The 22,304-nt window shown below is 42.8% G+C and overlaps 2 protein-coding genes across 9 annotated transcripts in view; both read left to right on the top strand.

Moving 5' to 3' along the window:
- The window catches only part of adam15 (ADAM metallopeptidase domain 15), a 31,485-nt gene extending 16,757 nt beyond the window's left edge, over positions 1–14,728 (top strand). The window contains exons 17-27 of one of the 8 annotated variants that reach the window (XM_061033906.1): positions 29–106; positions 503–614; positions 710–857; positions 1,355–1,408; positions 5,991–6,099; positions 7,111–7,179; positions 8,655–8,702; positions 9,821–9,886; positions 10,892–11,040; positions 11,606–13,915; positions 14,652–14,728. In XM_061033906.1, coding sequence (XP_060889889.1) covers positions 29–106; positions 503–614; positions 710–857; positions 1,355–1,408; positions 5,991–6,099; positions 7,111–7,179; positions 8,655–8,702; positions 9,821–9,886; positions 10,892–11,040; positions 11,606–11,693 — 921 coding nt within the window. In that variant the 3' untranslated portion in view covers positions 11,694–13,915; positions 14,652–14,728. Of the gene's footprint in view, positions 1–28; positions 107–502; positions 615–709; positions 858–1,354; positions 1,409–5,990; positions 6,100–7,110; positions 7,180–8,654; positions 8,703–9,734; positions 9,756–9,820; positions 9,887–10,891; positions 11,041–11,605; positions 13,916–14,651 lie in introns of those variants that run through there. The other 7 variants (XM_061033909.1, XM_061033907.1, XM_061033910.1 and 4 more) reach the window with 7 other exon arrangements.
- A 239-nt stretch (positions 14,729–14,967) lies between these two features.
- The window catches only part of LOC132967006 (semaphorin-4A), a 19,315-nt gene continuing 11,978 nt past the window's right edge, over positions 14,968–22,304 (top strand). The window contains exon 1 of the mRNA XM_061033915.1: positions 14,968–15,708. Within this exon, the coding sequence (XP_060889898.1) occupies positions 15,624–15,708 (85 nt within the window). The 5' untranslated portion in view covers positions 14,968–15,623. The remainder of the gene's footprint in view (positions 15,709–22,304) is intronic.

Raw genomic sequence — 22,304 nt, 5'->3', positions numbered from 1 at the left:
AATATTCTCTGTTGTGTTTGTGTGTCAGGCCTGTTTGAACCAGAAGTGTCAGGACGTGTCGGTGTTTGGTGTGGATGAATGTCGTAGGAAGTGTAACGGTCACGGGGTGAGTGGACAACCTTTGGGATTTTACAGCTCAGTGAACGATGAATTAAAATGTTAAGGTCCAAACTTTGTATCAGGATACTTTTTTATGTTACAGATGCATAATGTTTACAACAGCTGGTTGTCACATCTGCATCTGAAAATATATAGATAACATCAGGAGGACTGCTCCTGACATTCTCTTGATGTTCCTGACATACTGCGACAAATATTTTCTCTAATGTTCATCCCTGCTGGTGTGTGTGTGTGTGTGTGTGTGTGTGTGTGTGTGTGTGTGTGTGTGTGTGTGTGTGTGTGTGTGTGTGTGTGTGTGTGTGTGTGTGTGTGTGTGTGTGTGTGTGTGTGTGTGTGTGTGTGTGTGTGTGTGTGTGTGTGTGTGTGTGTGTGTGTGTTCCAGGTGTGTAACAGTAATAAAAACTGTCACTGTGAGGTGGGCTGGGCTCCTCCTGAATGCAGGTTCTCAGGTCACGGAGGCAGCGTGGACAGCGGGCCGGCCAGAGCTGCTGGAGGTAACACACACACACACACACACACACACACACACACACACACACTGTGTGGACGATAACACTGACTCTGTTTGGCCCCTCCCCCTCTGTGTCAGAGTCTGATCCGGTGCGAGTGGCCCTGCTCATCATTTTCCTCTTCATTGTGCCCGTCGTCCTTCTCTTCCTCGCTCTGCGCTTCCCTCGATTCAGACGGAGTCTCCTCTGTGTCAACAGCCCGTTTCATAAAGCTCGCCAACACAGCCGGTAACGCTCAGTGTGTGTGTGTGTCTGTATGCAGGTGAAATAAAATGTTTAATAAAAGAGTCAATGAGTTAAACATGAACTGAGCTGCATTAATGTAAAACTACACAGTTTAAAGGAGCAGTATGTAACTCTGACCCCTAGTGTTTAAAATGGGTACTGCAGTCTAAATTCTAAACATCATAGAGAGCTGTCTCCCCCCCCCCCTCCTCTCTAGAGTCCATGCTCACACAGGTCACCATGTGGTGGACTCTGAAGCTTCAGTGTTTATCCAGCTCTGCATGGGTCTGTAAACCTTTCTGTGTTCTAACCTCTCTCCATTTTTCAAAAGCATCTCCAATATTGATCCTAGTTTGAGCACGTTTCTGCTCGTGGAGCTTATTAGAAACATGCAGAGGCTTTTTAGGTCGGGTACAATCACTTCTATCTGAACCACTTTTCGGGTTCCCTAATCTCCTGTGTCTGATTCTGACGTGTATTTCTTTTTACCCACGATGCAGTGTGACTGACTTTGAGATGTTGGGTCAGGAGTTTGTCCCCGCCCACGTCTCCAGGTACTGTTGGACCTGGTCTGTAGTCTGCCCCTGTAGAGTCAGAGACCGGTGTAGAGTTATGATCTCACCTGTTGAACGTTGTGATGTTTTAGCTGTCTGGTTGTTCCTGTGTTCTTGTTGTAGAGTTTAAAGTGTTGTCTAAATATTCTGTGTCATGCATTCAAGAGTTTATCGTCTTTATCGAAAAAAACAACACATTCTTCCTTCAGAACGATCCAGAAACATTCATCTGGTCATCACTTTATTTTCATTTTGTAAATTAGTGTTCTGTTGGGATGCCGTTCAAAACGAGACGGTACATCCTACAGGTTTTATTCTTATGAATTCATCGTTCCAATTTAATGTTGAAGCTGGATAGATGAATCTGCTCCAGCCGCTCCACAGATGGAGGTCGCTGCTCTCAGAGAACGAGCTCAGACAGGTTCAATCAGGCAGAACCCAATGGACCTTTTGGAGCACAGGAATTACTGCGCCGACCTCCGAGTCAAAGAGGATGGGTTCAGATCATTCATTGGTTGATGAATCTGTGTTATTGATGCTTCTTTACTGATTGCTGCACGATATTTTATAGTTACAGTCTGAAAAATATATCACAGTTTAAAGTTCTAAACTGTAGAGTTGTAGTACTCCACATCGGTCTGGGTCTGGAGACCACTTTTTGAAGGTCTCAGACTGGGCAGACTCTGGATTTTAAATCAAGACCACCACTGATCGTCTATTTCTCCACATCTTTACTGTGATTAGAAGGAAAACTCCTCTTTCTAAAAGAACAAATAACTTCAATTTGATTTTTATCCCCGGTTACGACCACAACCTTCCCCATGTTACGGTCTAAGTGAGGGACACGCCCCCTAAACACAAGATGATGTTTTTTCAGTGATATTTATGGTCTTGGTCTTGGTCTTGTCTCGGTCTCGGAGCACTCTGGTCTCGGTTAGTTTGGTCTTGACTACACCTCTATTTTACTGGCTTCCAAACTGCAGAAGATAAGAAGCATAAAGTTTCAGAATTTGGTAATAAAAGTCCTTTAGCCCTCGTGTTGTCCTGGGGTCAATCTGACCCCAAATTCAATCTTTTGCCGTCAAATATGTTTTTTATTCATCAAATGGTCTGAAAATAATGGGGGTTGTTCAGTACTATGCTCTTCATGATTACAGTAAATTTGAGGTAATTTGATTGAATTATGGGTGTTTTATTGAATTTACTAACGTCTGTTGTCCTCTGGGGTCAAAATGACCCCGCAGCATAAAGTGGTGCAATGGAGCAAATGATCACACCATACTGCTTTCCAAAACATCTTTGATCTTGGATGTTTGATGTTTAGGGTCAAGCAATAGTTATGACAACAACAACAACAAAAAACTCAGTTTCCTGCACTAGTGAGGTCTTTGACTGCATTAGTTTACGAGTAGAGAGTTGAAAGATTTACTAGTAAACTAGTAGACAGCAAAAATTCTTCATGTTAACTAGTAAGGTGCAAAATGTCTATTAGTTAACTAGTGAGGCTCGGTATGGCCAGTCCTTTAACATTAAATGAGTCTGGCTGACAAGTGGCAATTTAGTTTTCACTAATGGAAATTACATTTCAACATGTCAAAATGTCATTTTGGTCAACATATCAATAATGTAATTTCGACTAGTAAGAATTGCATTTTAGATATCTAGAATTAATTTGTAATATTTGTAATGTAAGAACAATTGTAGATATCATAAATTAACTTTGTCACTCAAATAATTGAATTTTTGATATCAAGAATGAACATTTTTAGTGAGAATTGAGTTGAAAATGACATTGTGGATATGTCGGCTTGGAATTCTAACATGTCAAAAATCAATTATTGATATCTGCAATTTCTCAATGATTTAATGTTAAAAGGGCTTGCCATAGCCTCGGAAATGTTTCCTAGTTAACTAGTAGTAGCTAAAATGTCAATTAGTCACACTAGGGGGGGCAGTTTTCACCTTACTAGTTTACTAGTAAAGCTCCGTACAGTTTACTAGTAAAGCCCCGTACAGTTTACTAGTAAAGCATCGTACAGTTTACTAGTAAAGCACCGTACAGTTTACTAGTAAAGCTCCGTACAGTTTACTAGTAAAGCATCGTACAGTTTACTAGTAAAGCACCGTACAGTTTACTAGTAAAGCTCCGTACAGTTTACTAGTAAAGCATCGTACAGTTTACTAGTAAAGCATCGTACAGTTTACTAGTAAAGCACCGTACAGTTTACTAGTAAAGCTCCGTACAGTTTACTAGTAAAGCATCGTACAGTTTACTAGTAAAGCACCGTACAGTTTACTAGTAAAGCTCCGTACAGTTTACTAGTAAAGCATCGTACAGTTTACTAGTAAAGCATCGTACAGTTTACTAGTAAAGACCTGTACAGTTTACTAGTAAAGCACCGTACAGTTTACTAGTAAAGCATCGTACAGTTTACTAGTAAAGCACCGTACAGTTTACTAGTAAAGCTCCGTACAGTTTACTAGTAAAGCATCGTACAGTTTACTAGTAAAGCATCGTACAGTTTACTAGTAAAGACCTGTACAGTTTACTAGTAAAGCATCGTACAGTTTACTAGTAAAGCATCGTACAGTTTACTAGTAAAGCTCCGTACAGTTTACTAGTAAAGCATCGTACAGTTTACTAGTAAAGACCCGTACAGTTTACTAGTAAAGCATCGTACAGTTTACTAGTAAAGCATCGTACAGTTTACTAGTAAAGCCCCGTAGAGTTTACTAGTAAAGCTCTGTACAGTTTACTAGTAAAGCATCGTACAGTTTACTAGTAAAGCATCGTACAGTTTACTAGTAAAGACCCGTACAGTTTACTAGTAAAGCATCGTACAGTTTACTAGTAAAGACCCGTACAGTTTACTAGTAAAGCATCGTACAGTTTACTAGTAAAGACCCGTACAGTTTACTAGTAAAGCATCGTACAGTTTACTAGTAAAGACCCGTACAGTTTACTAGTAAAGCATCGTACAGTTTACTAGTAAAGACCCGTACAGTTTACTAGTAAAGCATCGTACAGTTTACTAGTAAAGCTCCGTACAGTTTACTAGTAAAGCATCGTACAGTTTACTAGTAAAGCATCGTACAGTTTACTATTAAAGCATCGTACAGTTTACTAGTAAAGCATCGTACAGTTTACTAGTAAAGCCCCGTACAGTTTACTATTAAAGCATCGTACAGTTTACTAGTAAAGCATCGTACAGTTTACTAGTAAAGCATCGTACAGTTTACTAGTAAAGACCCGTACAGTTTACTAGTAAAGCATCGTACAGTTTACTAGTAAAGCATCGTACAGTTTACTAGTAAAGCATCGTACAGTTTACTAGTAAAGCATCGTACAGTTTACTAGTAAAGCCCCGTACAGTTTACTAGTAAAGCATCGTACAGTTTACTAGTAAAGCATCGTACAGTTTACTAGTAAAGCCCCTTACTAGTAAAGGAATAAGTGCCTCGATGTCCACTAGTTAAAATAGTAGGTATCTTTTTGGCCTCTGCAGCAGCTCCCCCTCGCCCAGCAGCCCCTCCTGGCCCATCACCCAAAACACAGGTGCAAACTCTGCCCTCACCAGAGTGATCTCAAAACATTGGAAATGTGCCAAAAAAGCAGTGCATATATAGATCATGCCATTACTACCTGCCTCGCATGCAGGCATGTAAATGAGGTCTTATTGGCCTTAAATCTCAAATGGAATAAAAAAAATGGTGCTAATGTGTTTGAATGAAGTTGTTACTAAAGGTGTAACACAGAATTGGGTTTAGAAATCCACTTTATATTCTTTAAATTACAGTCAAACTGGACGGGGTCAATCTGACCCCGGAGGGCAGCAGGTGTTATTATTTGCTGCTATTCAAAAAATTCAAATGATACAAACACAGCATCTTCACTAAACTTATACATAGACATAGACATATACCACTCTGTGATAAGTCAAAGAGTCAAAATGATATAAATTCAAAATATTTTTTTATCCACTCAAAAAAAGGGTATACTTTTATGTAAACAAGGTCTATTGGCCCTAAATTTAAAAAAACAAAAGGGAAAATGCGTGGTAATGGGTTGGACTGAAGTCAGACTAAAGGTGTAACACACAATTTATGTTATATGACTCAAATTACAGTCAAACCGGGCGGGGTCATTTTGACCCCAGAGGACAGGTGGTGTATTGCAATCGGTAGGACATCACGAGGGTTAAGAAAAGTAAAGAACAGACAGTATTTAAGTAATAACATATTTCAACCACTGGACACAAGTTATAATCGTATTTATTAAGTTTTGAAACAAAAGCTTCAATTAGAAACTTTATTAAATAACTAAAAATATAAAAATTTCAAAAGTGAAATTTGTCTTACAAGATATAAAGTTGAACTTTTTTTGAGAGTTAAATGTTTTTATTTGTTGGAGATGAAACTCGTGCACGGCATCACAGTAGTGAAACCTCACAGAAGTATTTATTCTTGCACGTCTGAGCGCCCTTGAATGCATCACTGTAGAGTTAAGTGTAAGACGGAGGTCAAAGCTTTTTCAGAAATGTCATCAGATTTTTAAAACATGTTTTTCCCCCCGTGTGGTCAGGACGCCGGCGATGGAGCGAGTGGACGGCAGGAACGGGGAGCAGGTCCGACCTCTGAGATACCACCTGAAGCCGCAGACCGACATCCCACTGACCTCGCCCTGCACAGAGGTAACCACGGCAACGCCACCACAGATCATGAGGGAGCACACAGCTCAACTTTTTTTAATAACAGGTTCATCCAGGTGTCGTTTCACTAAATAACCACCAGGGGGCGCCAACATCTGAACAATGTGACTGTACAGACACTCAAACATCCTGTTGTCATTACAGTCAGTGAACTCACCGCAGACGCTCAGTTATTCTTCCTGTGTTACTGTGGGCTTCTGGGAGATGGAGTTTGTTCAGTAAAGGAAAGTAACCAATGAGGCGTCAGGAACTAATGAACAACATGGAGGCCAGAGCAGTTCCACACAAAGCCTACACAATGTTTACTAGACAAATCTGTGTTTCCATGGTAACACCTGAGGGTCTGACTAATACCTGAAACTACCGTCAGACTTCCAAAAGGTTGGAAATTCTGTTTACTGATCCAGGAAATAGAAAAAGGAGTTATTTGTAGTCCAACAGCTCTCAGAATTGCTGCATTCCATTTGATCTCGGAAGTCGGAAAGTTGAAGCAGAGAGCGCGATGGTCGGCCATGTTTACTGTGGTCAGCCTGAAGCAGAGAGCTCATTGGTCGGCCATGTTTACTGTGGTCAGTTTGAAGCAGGTCAGCTGTGTTCACTGATTGGTGAACAGGATGTGATCTACGGTACCGTAAGCTCTGAGCATTTTATCAGAACAACGAACCGAAACACAAGGAGTCCATTATTTCCAGGCAGCCAATCAGAATCAGGGATTCACCCAGAGAATAATATCTTACCTGAATGTTGGAGAGAAGCTTTTATTGGTTGATGAAGAATTTGAATGAGGTTCTGTTTCTTTGGTCTGTTCTGCTTTTCCTTTACCTTTTTTTTTCTGAGCTGGTAAATGAACATGTTTTATTTTGAAAGGCCCAGTAGAAGGAAGCTGCAGATGTATATATTTTTCTTGCTCACATTAACACACCTGCCTGTTTTGACCTCTGACCTCCTCTCCAGTGCATGTGTCACTCTGCTTCCTGTTCTCTCTCCTATCAGGAACATGACAGACCTGCTCCTCCCTCTAAGCCACTCCCCCCTGACCCCGCCCTAAAACCCCCGCCGCAGGTAACCTCACCTGACCTCAGCTCTGGGTGTGAACGTCTGTTTGTGTCTCTGCTGCTGACAGACAGCGAGTGTTCGTCCTGTGTGTCTGTCGTGTTGTCGTTGTGTTGTCGTCGTGTTTCTGATCCAGCTGTGCATCAAGTCGATTGACGTCACCAGCTGTGCATGAGGTTGCTTGCTCCTCTGACATCGATTTGGTTTAGTTGAAGTTTTGATACGTTTTGATTCTATCGCTCATTAAACTGGAATCCAAAGAGTATCAAACACTTCTGTAGTTACTCACCTGACGTCGCTCGCCGTCTCCATCCTCATCACAATCATCTGAACCGTCCAAAGATTTAAACTTCAATACGATACTTAAAGCTCCTGGAAACCTGTCTGGACTTTAAAATGTCATGTACGATTAAGAATCCACAAAAACTCTGAGTGAAAACAAAGATTTGTAACTTTTAGAAAACTTTGCTCAGAATCAGTTTATTTATCAGCTCTGGTCGTTTCTCAGGCTGTGTGGGCGTGGCAGCTCTCTTGTCAATCAAAACTCGCCCCCATTCATTGCGTTTGGCAACTCGCTGCTGAAAGCATCCTGGGATATGTTGCTACGCTAACCGAGCTAGCAGCGCCACTTTTTAACATACTCTCTCCCTCGTTCATAATCATTCACATAAAGGAAACGCTGAAATACAGGAAAATAAACTTTGTGAAGTTTTGGCTTGTTTGAATAGAAACTTAAAAGTTAAGACGAGTGACCAGCAGGACAACTCTCGCCAAATTGTTGGCTTCCTGTGGGCGGGCACAGAGAGGCTGACGTGCGAGGAGAGGCAGGACGCCGCTCCAAGTGTTAGACGAAGACGTTTGGCAAATCTCTTTCAGGACCAAACTGGTTAACTGGTCTTGTGGGGTAACGAGCTCGCTGTTTCTCCAAATCCTCCGCATGACAAGCCGTCAGCGTCAGCGGTGGATGAGCAGCCAGGAGCGTGAAGGCTGAGAGGGAGGAGCTGCATAGTTTAGTTGCACCTGATTGGATAAATCTCAGTGCTAACCCCGCCCACTTCACACCCAAAGTCCAAAAAATGTCCAAAAACTTAAACGAGGAATGTGAGAAACGGTTGGAGTAACTTATTTTAGAGAAGAACGAGAATGAGGTCATAAAGAGTCAGAAGCTTTTTATGGATTTGGTTTTTGGGGGCTTTAAACGATATCGTTACCACGGCAACTAAAACTGACCTCCTGGACACCAGAACTGATCATTTAGTTATTTTTGATTTCCAGCTCGTACATAAGAACGGGTCGCTGACCACAGAGCAAATTAAGACACGCTGTTAACTGTTACGAGGAGAAATCGTTCGAGCGTCAACACTGTGAGCCAATCAGAACACGTTTTACTTCAGCTGATGAGAAACAATGACATCACCTTGATCCTGATCATGTGACCTGCTGCTCGCTGACTCTTCTCTCTGCTGCTTCAATCTGTTAAACAGCGACCTGCCCCCCCCACCAAGCCTCTGCCCCCCGACCCCCCCAACCAGGTACAGTCACCTGTAGTGTGAAGTGTTGCTGTCTGTCCTGTGTTTGTCTACATGTACAGCGCCCCCTGCTGCTCCGAGGAGTAAAGTAGCAACATCGTTTTTCTTCTTGTTCACAAATCTCATCGTCGGACTCAAACCATCAACATGTCGGCGTGCGAATGTTTCACTGACGTCCGGTCTGCGTCGCTCACACTCATCTGTCTCTACAGGACACAAAAACTACTCACACATAATGAGACTCATGGTTAAAGGGGCGTGTCCACAGACAGCGGCAGGTTAAAAACATGTCTGAAACATAAACAAGCTGCAGGAAGCTCCGCCCCCTTTCTGTGTGAACACAGAGCTGAGAACAACAAACCCAGAGGAGTTTGACTTCTCTCTCTTTTACTTCACAAAGATGATATTTGTTTATTGCTGTAAATATTAAGAGTCACATATTATACGCTGCCCTGTGATTGGCTGGCGAACAGTCGCGGGTGTAGAGTCGACTCTCGCCCAATGACAGCTGGGATCGGCTCCAGCCCCCCGCGATAACGGACGGACGGATTATACGGTGAAGTGAATTGTCTGCCGCCAGCAGCGTGGTTGGTTGTCGTGTTTTTATGAGATTTGTGGACAAAAATAAAATCCAGATTGATCTTTTATAGCATCATGAAAACTAGCTAGCTCGCTTAGCACATGCTAGCTCTAGCCAACAACGATAGCCCACCTAGCTAGTTCCCGCACAAGCTAACCTCTCCTGTGTGAGCGACTGCAGCCCTCATCGGAGTTTTATGGACCCTGATTGTTTCTTTGAAGCTAACACAGAAGCTAACCTGTTAGCATTGTGAAGAAGACTGTTCCATATTCAACAGCACAGAAATGTTTTTAAAGTAAATAAAATATGATACAAACAACAGAACGCTGCATGGGTTAAATAAATCTGCACGTTCAGATCATTTAATCGAACAAACTGATTTCAGTTTCTTTGATGTAAATGTTGATGTGAGTCTTTTCTTTGGTTTGTCTTCTTCTGTTTCTTTCTGCATGGAGCACTAAAAGATATTTGGCTGCTCTCTGCTGACTTCTCTAATCAGGAAGTATAAAACTTCTCCTCTTCCTCCTCGCTAACCTTCCAGCTGCTGGTGAGTCGACCAGCTCCGCCCGACAAGCCACTCCCCCCTGACCCTGCCACACCTGGACAGGTACACCTGCATGGCATGCTGGGTAGTGTTAGCATGTAGCTGCACGTTGTTAGCATGTAGAGCGGTGACCTGACGCTGAATGAAGAAGGTGATGGATCGGTGAAATCTTCGATTGATCGGGTTAAAGAGTCGATGAGTGATTGAAGAATCAGTTTGGGTAACACACGATCAGATGAATGACACAGACGTGGTGCGTTCAGGAGCATTAATCAGCATCAGATGTGCCAGTTTCTGATCTTAAATATTTGATGTTTAACAAAACTGTTGGACTTAAAAGTCACATGATGTAAAATCCTCTTCTCCATGTGTCTCTAGTCCGTCTACAAACCCCCCAATGATGACAAAAGTCCATCCTCTTCGTCTTCTCCCTGCTCCACTTTTCAGAAAATGTGTGCTCAAACAGGCCGTTTAGAGATTTTCCCTTCATGACATCACAAAGGGCAGTAGCCCCTCCCCCAGATGGGTGAGGTGTTTAGAGGAGCTCTGAGACTTATTTACACTGAAGAAGAAGAGGAGGATATGTCACCTTTAATAATAAACAAGCTTTGATTTGTTACCTGATCAATGAAAATGTTCATTTCTTAAACACAAAAAAACATTCTTTGATTCTACTTTTCTGCTTTTTCCTTAACTCCTCTGTGAAAAACTCCACTTCCTGTATATCTTTCACAATAAAGGTTTGCTTGTGAAAGAGAGAGGTATTCCATTGGAGCTTGAAAATGTTTTTTCTCTGAATTCAGATGAGAAAAAATCTTAAAAATGTCAAAGTAGAGGATAAATGAAATGTGTCTTTGTAAATCGGACGTGCAGACTGAGCTTGTTAGAATATTTCTCTCTCTGAACTGAAACACAACAACAAACCTCGGATGATGTCTGAAGAGAGAAACCGCTTTCATGACACATTTAATCTTTGCTGGAAATTGAAGTTTAATTCTATAATTTATTTCTGCTAATTCAAAGAAGAAAGTAACTTCACTCTTTTATTTCCCATCATGCATCACTCAGGTCCCTGGGCCACCCAAACCTGTGGTTCCCATTAAGCCCCGCCTTCAGGTTCTGCTGTCCCAGCCCCCCCTCCCACCACATCCCGGTTACACCAGCACCACCAAACCACAGCGTCTCCGAGCCGTCACACCTGCAGCCGGGATCAACAGGTACGATAGCTCGACCAATCAGAGAGCCAGAACCTGAGAGTACGACTGTTAGACCAATCAGAGAGCCAGAACCTGAGAGTACGACTGTTAGACCAATCAGAGAGCCAGAACCTGAGAGTACGACTGTTAGACCAATCAGAGAGCCAGAACCTGAGAGTACGACTGTTAGACCAATCAGAGAGCCAGAACCTGAGAGTACGACTGTTAGACCAATCAGAGAGCCAGAACCTGAGAGTACGACTGTTAGATCAATCAGAGAGCCAGAACCTGAGAGTACGACTGTTAGACCAATCAGAGAGCCAGAACCTGAGAGTACGACTGTTAGACCAATCAGAGAGCCAGAACCTGAGAGTACGACTGTTAGATCAATCAGAGAGCCAGAACCTGAGAGTACGACTGTTAGACCAATCAGAGAGCCAGAACCTGAGAGTACGACTGTTAGACCAATCAGAGAGCCAGAACCTGAGGGGCAGACGTGTCTTGATTGGAGGATTTCTGTTTAAGAAACGTTTAAAGATTTTTTAAAATCTGATGATAAAACTTTAAGTCTGTGTCGTCTCTGCAGGCGACCTCCTCCTCCTCCTCCTCCTCCTCCTCCTCCTCCTCCGCTTCGACCCGGAGCTCCTCAGAAAGTCGAGACGTCTCCGCTTTAACCTCGACGCACTCGGACACTCTGAACGACCCGATGAAGAGGACTCTGATCTACTCTCTCGTCTTCGCTGACCTCAAACTGTAAATAAATCTCCTCCTCTAATCTTCAGTGCCTTGCTCCGCAGCACGCCGCAGAGGGAAAGCGGACACTCGGGAATCAAACCCCCGACCTTTAACTGCTGAGGATGTCACAGTCCAGTGTCCTGGTGTGATGAATGATACAGCGCCCCCTGCAGGGGGATCAGTGCCTTTCTCAAACACTGGAATCAAACCTGTGATGAGCAGGAGGGTTCCCAAACTGTGGTCCGGGACCCTGAAGAGGGTCCTCTGGACATTAAAAATATATTTTTAAGTTTAAAAAAACTTTTCAGTAAAACTTTAAAATAGAAGGACGAACACTGAAAGGATGTTATCGTCATGGAAACAAAACGTCCTGATGGACTCGACCACCGTGAGTTAAATATCGTGGAATAATCCTTTAAAGGAGGAGCGTCCTCGGACTTTGTGACTGACTCATCAGGTCAACCACGGCGAGATTAGTGATGCATTCTGGGAAAAAATCTGAGAATTTAAGAATGAAGTTGAAAAACATTAAAAATTCAGTTTTAATAAGGTGTGTGTGTGTGTGTGTGTGTGTGTCTCAGTCCTGTGATTGGCTGTTGACCTGTCCAGGTGTAACCCCGCCTCTCGCCCAACGACAGCTGGGATTGGTTCCAGACCTCGTTGAAGTTAAGCGTTAGACATGATGGATTAAATTCAAATCAAATTTATTTTTAAACACTTTATTTTATTTTGTAAACTTTGAATGTGACTGAAACATTTTCACTTTATTCTGAAACTCTCAGACTTTACTCGCTCGTCCTCTGATGAGTCATCCTCCTCCCGTTGGATGGCCTCGATGATTTCCTCGTTGGACTTTGGACAGGAAGTGAACGTTAGCCTTACAGGAACAAGTTTTTATTGACTGTAGACTCACACCAAAGATGCTGTCACATTTATCGCCTCTGTGCTTTTATTTTGAAACCTGCTGACACTTCTGATATCGACACTTTATCTGAAAACGTAACCGCAGATTTCACAGATGTTCTGAAAAGCGAGCAGCTGCAGAGTGATTAAACGGTTTGATTTTTAGTTTCCAGGTGAAGAAGACGGACCGATAACAGAAACGACAATAACAAACCATATCAACAGCCGTTTGTTACCACGGCAACACAAACAGAATATTTGGTAATGATTGAAATATTAAAGGTTGCACGTCTGAGTTACACAAACACGTTAGCCGGTGCTTTCTCTCTTTTGGTTTTACTTTTTAAAACTGTTGATCGTTAAAATAAAAGATTCTATTGTTTTCAAAACGTGTTTTTTAAAGAAGCCTCAGAGCTGCAGGTCGTTACAAACGTTAAGTGTTTACTCGCTTTGAACTACGCCGACGTGTAATATGCATATAACCACTAGGGGCAGTGTTGGGTTGTGGTCTCAGTCTCTACTTCCTGTTTTGAGCCCCCTGATGTATGAGCTGCTCCCTCTAGAGGACTCCTCCAGTACCACAGGTTGTTCATCCGTATGTAAACATTTACGTTCAGGACGCAGCCGGTCGTCTTCACGTACGCGAGGTTCAAAAGCGAGAATATCTGAGCCCTGAAGACGAGACAAATCATCCAAAACCGACTTTCCAGACGACTTCTGCTCACGTCACTTTTTACGTCTCAGGTCGAAATCAAACAAAGAGTTTAAATCTGAAGCAGCTTCAGCAAAAGGTGTTTTTATCACACACACGCCAGCAGAACCGCTGCCTTCCTCTGGTTCAGCGCGCTCGCCGGGCGCACTTTTTGTTTTGCTAGCGGTTCACCAGACGCAGAGTCTCGCTCAGGGCGTTTTTGGAGCTGCAGCGTCTAGCCGACGCGTCTCCTTATGATCGGAGTCGAGAACAATGAAGGAACATGAACATAAAACATGCTAAGCTAACGTTATCATCTCAGCTGCTGAAATTGTTGCTTCTCACTCAGACGTGTGATGGACAACTTTAGTCAAGCCACGCCCAGATTGTGAGATTGCCCCGCCCACAGGAAGTGATGTCACATCTAATGATGTTGACAGACCGTCCAGCAGGACTGAATGTTTTCACCGGATCCTTAAAAAGACGAAGCAAACTCGACCTCATCCGGCTGTCTGATTGGTTGATTGATTGACAGGTTGATTGATTGACAGGTTGATTGATTGACAGGTTGATTGACATGTTGATTGATTGACATGTTGATTGATTGACAGGTTGATTGATTGACATGTTGATTGATTGACATGTTGATTTATTGACAGGTTGATTGATTGACATGTTGATTGATTGACAGGTTGATTGACATGTTGATTGATTGACAGGTTGATTGATTGACATGTTGATTTATTGACAGGTTGATTGATTGACATGTTGATTGATTGACAGGTTGATTGACATGTTGATTGATTGACAGGTTGATTGATTGACATGTTGATTGACATGTTGATTGACATGTTGATTGACAGGTTGATTGATTGACATGTTGATTGACATGTTGATTGACATGTTGATTGACAGGTTGATTGATTGACATGTTGATTGACATGTTGATTGACAGGTTGATTGATTGACATGTTGATTGACATGTTGATTGATTGACAGGTTGATTGATTGACAGGTTGATTGATTGACATGTTGATTGATTGACATGTTGATTGACATGTTGATTGATTGACATGTTGATTGACATGTTGATTGACAGGTTGATTGATTGACATGTTGATTGACATGTTGATTGATTGACAGGTTGATTGATTGACATGTTGATTGATTGACAGGTTGATTGATTGACATGTTGATTGATTGACAGGTTGATTGATTGACAGGTTGATTGATTGACATGTTGATTGATTGACAGGTTGATTGATTGACATGTTGATTGATTGACAGGTTGATTGATTGACAGGTTGCTATTCATGCTGTTGTGTTCACTTGTTTGCTGCTAAAGGAAAGTTCCACAATAAATTTACTTTCTTTAAAATATTTCTCTTTTTCTTATTTTTAATAAAAAGTTTGTTTTAAAATCTTTATCTGTGAATTTGATCAGAACAAAATGTGATTTATAATAAATTGAGTTCAGGCGACGGTTAGGCGTCTGATGGACGAGACTCCTCGGGACTGAAAACCACCTGATGGAGGATGTGAAACAGGAAGACATAACTCAGAGCGACATGAGAAACAAAACGCCTCACTACTCCGAGCGTCCTCCAGAGAATCAAATGTCACAGACTCCGGAAGAATCCGGAAGTGTAACTCTCAGCACTCGTGGTTAATGGAGCCTTTGAATTGAAGTGCCATGAGTGGATGTGTGTTGTATCGCCGCACCGGGCCTGATGGGGGCGCTGTGTAGCACAGAGACTGTAGTGGACTCTGCAGGACCAGGGGGGGCTGGTGACCTTCAGTGGGGTCGACACGGTGTCATCACTGCCCGTTAAATGTTAAACTGTCCTTTCTGTGCTCAGCCTGAGAATGTGTTTCATGTTTGTTCGATGTACCTGACTCAGAGGGATGGACTATAGACTGGGTCTAACCTTGATGGGGGGCCTTGTGGAAGTGCAACATGAAAGCCCGGCTGGGACTGGACTTCTTTAGACCACACAAGAGGTTCCTGCAGCTGAGTGTTTAACTTTACTCTGATGATATTAAAAGTTATTTTCTAAGAATCAAATCTTCTTCTCTGATGAGGACTTTCTCTCAGATGCTCAGAGGCGCTCAGGCTCCTCCTCTTCCTCCTCAGTAGATGCAGCAGAGAGGAAGTTGTGGTCACTCTTTGAGTCCTCTTGAGTGTTTTGGTGTCAGTCTCTGTCAGCACTCAGAGTCGGTGCATTAACAACTGACGAGGAACAGATCTATTTTTTCCTTCATCTTCTCCTCCATCATGGCTCCATCAGTCCTCTTCCTCGTCCTCGTCCTGCTGGACTCCTCCGCCTTGCTGCCTCCTCCGAGAAAGACCTTCCTGCTCAGTGAGTCCACACATCTTTTATAATCATCGTTAAATCTGTCTCGTCTGTTCCGAGTCTGCATGTGTGTTTTTATCATTACATGTGTTGGGGTTGTATCAAGTCAACTTTGGTTATATTCTTTAATAATTATACTTAATTATTAATAATATAAATAAAATATCATTATATGTTTAATATGTTTAATCTCGTTTTGGGGCACCACCCTGTACTCAGGGAAATATAACCAAAATGTCACTCAAATCAGTCTCAGATTAGTTATTTAATTACTAATATTATTAATAATTAATAACTATATTTAATAAATTGAAGGCGTGAATCCGTACACAAAGCCTTCGCACCCAGCTTATATCACAATGCAAATACACCAGTAATCACAAACAACTGCTCTCTTAAATTATAACAGAATTTATTTAAACAAAGCAACATCAATCCAAAATCAATGAACTTAATCAAACAAATAACTAAGTGTGTGTGTGTGTGTGTGTGTGTGTGTGTGTGTGTGTGTGTGTGTGTGTGTGTGTGTGTGTGTGTGTGTGTGTGTGTGTGTGTGTGTGTGTGTGTGTGTGTGTGTGTGTGTGTGTGTGTGTGTGTGTGTGTGTGTGTGTGTGTGTGTGTGTGTGTGTGTGTGTGTGTGTGTGTGTGTGTGTGTGTGTGTGTGTGTGTGAGAGAGAGAGAGGGGGGAGAAGAGAGGGAGGAGAGAAATGCGTGCCTGAAGAGGCATCACAGTCTGACTCCTGCGCCACAACTCGGAGTAATTCCCTTCATTCACAGAAACAAACCAATGGCCGAATTCAAGTTAATACGACTTACACTGGTCTTTCTGATCAGAAGAATAATACCCGGTTATAACGCTGTTACGCTAAACACATACAGGACGCAGCGGTCCAACAAAGATAAATATTACAGTTTCTGCTTCAATCAAACAATTGTTAAAAACATTCTCTAAAGCTAATTCTGCAGAGACCTAATTAAGCCTCACTTGTGAATCGCTTTGCCTGCGATCGGTGAAGGAAAAAGGAGTCCGGTGATAAAACAGATCTTGTGTCCAGAGTCCATCAGTATTAACTCATCCATTCATACACATTCACACACTGATGGTAGAGGCTGCTGAGTAAAGAGACCATCAGTATTAACTCATCCATTCATACACATTCACACACTGATGGTAGAGGCCGCTGTGTAAAGAGTCCATCAGTATTAACTCATCCATTCATACACATTCACACACTGATGGTAGAGGCTGCTGAGTAAAGAGACCATCAGTATTAACTCATCCATTCATACACATTCACACACTGATGGTAGAGGCCGCTGTGTAAAGAGTCCATCAGTATTAACTCATCCATTCATACACATTCACACACTGATGGTAGAGGCTGCTGAGTAAAGAGTCCATCAGTATTAACTCATCCATTCATACACATTCACACACTGATGGTAGAGGCTGCTGAGTAAAGAGTCCATCAGTATTAACTCATCCATTCACACACATTCACACACTGATGGTAGAGGCCGCTGAGTAAAGAGTCCGTCAGTATTAACTCATCCATTCACACACATTCACACACTGATGGTAGAGGCCGCTGAGTAAAGAGTCCATCAGTATTAACTCATCCATTCATACACATTCACACACTGATGGTAGAGGCTGCTGAGTAAAGAGTCCATCAGTATTAACTCATCCATTCATACACATTCACACACTGATGGTAGAGGCCGCTGAGTAAAGAGTCCATCAGTATTAACTCATCCATTCATACACATTCACACACTGATGGTAGAGGCTGCTGAGTAAAGAGTCCATCAGTATTAACTCATCCATTCATACACATTCACACACTGATGGTAGAGGCCGCTGAGTAAAGAGACCATCAGTATTAACTCATCCATTCATACACATTCACACGCTGATGGTAGAGGCTGCTGAGTAAAGAGTCCATCAGTATTAACTCATCCATTCATACACATTCACACGCTGATGGTAGAGGCTGCTGAGTAAAGAGTCCATCAGTATTAACTCATCCATTTATACACATTCACACACTGATGGTAGAGGCTGCTGTGTAAAGAGTCCATCAGTATTAACTCATCCATTCATACACATTCACACACTGATGGTAGAGGCTGCTGAGTAAAGAGTCCATCAGTATTAACTCATCCATTCATACACATTCACACACTGATGGTAGAGGCTGCTGAGTAAAGAGACCATCAGTATTAACTCATCCATTCATACACATTCACACGCTGATGGTAGAGGCTGCTGAGTAAAGAGTCCATCAGTATTAACTCATCCATTCATACACATTCACACGCTGATGGTAGAGGCTGCTGAGTAAAGAGTCCATCAGTCTACCACTGATCCACAGCCGCCCCTTGTTCTTGTACATTTAAAGTATCACAGATCTAATTGGACACTATAGTATTATGGTAGCCATATTAGTATTATAGTATAATGGTACCCAAAGAGGAGGGGGGGTGGTCATGCGATCGGGGCGGTCGTGAGATGAACTCTAAATACTGATTCAAACATAAAATCCTATAAAATTCTATATTTTCCACATTATTGCTGCTGCTGAGCGACGCCTTTTTCTTGCGGTATTTGGAAACATAAAAGTTAAAACGTTTTCAACTTCTCAGCTCAAGACGCCGAGTCACAGCGGTCGTCAGTGTCACTTTTGGCCGATGCGACCAATCGGATGCAGGAGGAGGCTTTACCTCCTCATCAAGGAGCAAAGCAACGGCGGGAACTCTATGTTTGCTCAAGTCAGTTTTTTCACACTTATTTTATTTGTTTGCCCGTTCGAGCATGCAGCCTCGCTCCACGGGCGCTCCCAGCTGTGTTCCCTCTGATGAGCTCTCAGGCCGAGCGTAGCGTGAAGCGTCTCCATGTGAGCGGGCCCTTAGTCAGCCCCTCACCTGTGTTTCAGGTTACAATGAAATTAAAACGTATTTAACTGTTTAACTGTCTCAGCTAGGATTGGGGGGAAAGCTCCAGGGAAAAAAGGTTGCTCTAAAGTTTTCCTCTTGTTTTGTTTGATTTGTCATAGTGTGTGTTTCCTGTGAGTCCGAGTTGCGACAGTGCGGTCACATGTTTGTTAACAAAGATGGAGACACACCTTCAGTTTCTCACTTACAGGGAAATGTTGCAACGTCAAGTTTGGACAGAAAAGTTTCTTCTGTGATTAAAAACAGTTTGTTAACAGATTTTCAGTAAACGTCTTCAGCTGCTCTGATTATCTAACCCATAACACACTTCTGCTGAACACAAGGCTGCAGCTAGCACTGTTAGCTTAGCATCAAACCTGCAATCTGCTAGCATAGCCCTATATACAGAAATATGGAAATATTTTCTACAGTACCTGATCGGGTGTGTTTTAAAGTACTTCATAGAGTTTTCCTCACAGCTTGTTTCAACATAATTTCAAAAACATTTCAATGAACCCTTAAGTTCAGCTTTAGGTTCCCCGCGGCGCCTGATTCAAGGTTCCTGTTTGCTTTAACCTTTAGTGTTTTAAGGCACACTAAGACACAGATTTCAGGGCTCCCTTTGGAGGGTGGCCAATAGGCATCAGTCTTGAGTTTCATGTAGCAGAAGATACCCTTACCCTTTAGTCTGTTTTAAGGAACCCTATATCAGCTGTTTCAGGGAACCCTTTAGGGTAAGCTGTTAGGTACCTGGTTAACGTTTTTCCGCTTCTTTGACCTTTTAGTAGGCTTATTTAAGGGGCCCTTCAGCTTTTGTGTCAAGGTATCCTTGTCCTGTGTCGAGGTACTCTTTGGTGTTTTTTCCCGACACTGACTGATTGTGAAAGTAATTTGCATTGTTCATCGTAAGCACCCAAACGGACCAATCACGGCCTATAACGGCATCAGACGTGCATCACGCTGGACGGGCAGATCGGTGATCGGTGAGAGGAAGCCGACATCAGGAAGTGTATTTTAATTTAACTTCATTTCAAAGAACATCGTCGACCATTTGGAACAAAGCTCAGTAGCGTTTTTTTTTTTTTCCAGAGTTGTGTCAGTTATCTCGTGTTTGAGTTATAGTGAAACTGTTTCATTTAACTGACGTGAACTGAGAGGGAAACTTTACTCTTCTGTAATATTTCTGTGTTCATCATGACTGCCATGCATGAGAAACCAGTCTGACTCAGTGTGTTACCGTGGTAACAGATCCACACTGATGCCTGTGGTGAGACCGGTGAAGTGTTTCATCTCTGTTTAAAGAGGTCATATTCTGCCCTTTTTGGGGTTCATATATTTAATCTATGTATCTACTGAAGTATGTTCACAATAGATAAAGTTCTTAAAAAGTGTCTGTTTTCATGTCCTGCCGCTCCACACACCGGCTCTCTTCTGACTCTCTCTAAGGCTCTGAAGTGCCCACGTTCAGAGTCCCCACGTGTGCTAAGTCTGATCTGATTGGTCGGCCTGTCGGCTCTGCCGTGATTGGTCAGTCGCTCAGCACGGTTATCGGAAATGTCCCGCCCCTTTTACCATATTGGGAATGCAGCCACTTTGGCTCCGAGGGGAGCAAAAACATTAGCACCTTAGCACTACTGTGCTACCGCAGGCTACGGCATATCGTGGGCGTGCTACAGAAGTTAACGGGCATGCAACATGAGCTGCAGGGCCACAACGAGCCAATGGGATTAGATCAATGATCTCAGACTGACACATTTTTATCGAGGGGGGCTAGAACCGAGCGTTACATGCAGCTAATGCTACAGCTAACAGGAGGACGTAGGAGAAGCTGCGTTTCCGCAGACTTTGAATTTTTGCACATAGATGTGACTAAACATGCACAGGACACATGGAAAACACACTAAAGGGCATATAAAACCAGAAAAAGAAGAATATGACCCCTTTAAAATCAGTCACACAAACCTGAACGGGCCACGCTGCAAGCTTTCCCAGAATGCTTTCTGGATATAGCTCGCGCCGTGTTTTTATCCCTCATTGGGTCAAAGTCATGAATTTAAAATGATGTGATGTTGTAAATGAACCTCGTGGAGGGCTGGATTTATGAATGTGACTCCACAATTAAAGACAGGTGAGCCCGGGCGGAGCCGAGCAGAGCTGGGCGGGGCATCTTCAAGTGACTTGGAAATGTGTAGTGGGGCCGCACCATCACATAAAACGGTTTAACTTTTGTAACATTATCACACACGTCACCTCTCCCCTGATAAGCAATCAAAGTCAAGAAGGGGCGGGACTTCTGATATCAGCTTTATTAACTACGATGGCGAGGAGAAGTCTGACTCGTCTTTTCGAGAGAACATCTCGACCTGCTGCTGATATCAGGACGTGAATCCTTTACACTGTTTGGAGGTTTTCTTGGTGATGTTTTCTGAAACAAACACCCAGCACACAGAGTTATTTGAAACAGACCTCAGGGTCACCGCCATGAGAAGCAGACATGTGGTGAGCCTAGCCTGCGTAACCTAGCAGCAATAATGGCTCGTAAGAAGCGATCTGAAACTGAGGCGGTGGGCGCTGAGAGCTCAAAAGAGCCATAAATGGACACAGACCCTGACACCCCCCCCCCCCCCCTCGCTTCTTATCTACTTGACCTGCTGTTGCTCCTGGTTCTGGCGTCTGGGGATGAACTATGGGTAGCGTGGATTTGGGGGCGGGGCTGTTTCGTGCATTGTGTTTGTGTTTGGTATCTCGGTGCTTTTGTCAATACAAACTTGTGTTCTGCTTTACTAACTGTACGTCCTTTGAGAAGTGGTTTATTTTAATAAATGTCACTTGGTGTTCAATAAAACTTTCCCTCACTGCCCTGTAATAAGAGGTTTAAACTCCTTTGTGTCTTTGATTTATTCATCTCCATAAAAATCTGATTTACCCTCGCCTCGTTGTCTCACCATGCTGACGACACCCTGCTCTACTTCTCTGTCATGATGTTCTTTCTGCCTTAAAGCTGTCTGTCTCTTTCACAGCGTTTAATGTAACTTCTGGTATTTACAGTCGAATGAGATAAAAACTGTCCTGAGATGTTGTTCTCTTCCATCTCTCTGCTTCTGTTCTTATTTTAGACTCTGCTCAGATGTCGTTCTGCATCTGTTCATACTAAGATGATACGTTTCTATGACACTGAACCACTTCCTTTCCTACCCTTAGCAGACATTCTGTCAGCCTCAGAAACAGGAAGTGGGGATGTAGGGGTTTATTATTTACCCCCCTCTGTTCTCTCACCTCCCGACATAGTGTCAGTTTGGTTTAACCTTTTCATTTCGTTTACAATAACCTGGCCTGTGTTTGGTTACAACAGATGTGTGAAAAGCCACAAGACAACTTTCCACATACTCAGAACAGGTGCATTATTTTCCGAATTTCCCCTCAATAAAGTATTATCCTTATGGGAAGATTTGGGGCTCATGAGACCGTGGACTACGACTCTGTCTTTTTTGTCAAATACTAATGGTTTTAATGAAGGAAGTAATTAAGCAAATTTGTCAGTTCGTATTTCATTAGGTGTTGCCATGGATACAGTTTAACACCAAGTGGTCCAGGACAGCCTGAGTGACGGGTGTCGGCACGGTGCTAAAATATGAAGTTGCTTCTGTGAAGTTATCAAGGCAGCTGGT

The sequence above is a fragment of the Labrus mixtus genome, unplaced genomic scaffold, assembly GCF_963584025.1.
Source record: "Labrus mixtus unplaced genomic scaffold, fLabMix1.1 SCAFFOLD_57, whole genome shotgun sequence".
Lineage (NCBI taxonomy): Eukaryota > Metazoa > Chordata > Actinopteri > Labriformes > Labridae > Labrus > Labrus mixtus.
The sequence above is the reverse complement of the archived record's forward strand: the minus strand, read 5'-3'. Positions and strand labels throughout refer to the sequence as shown.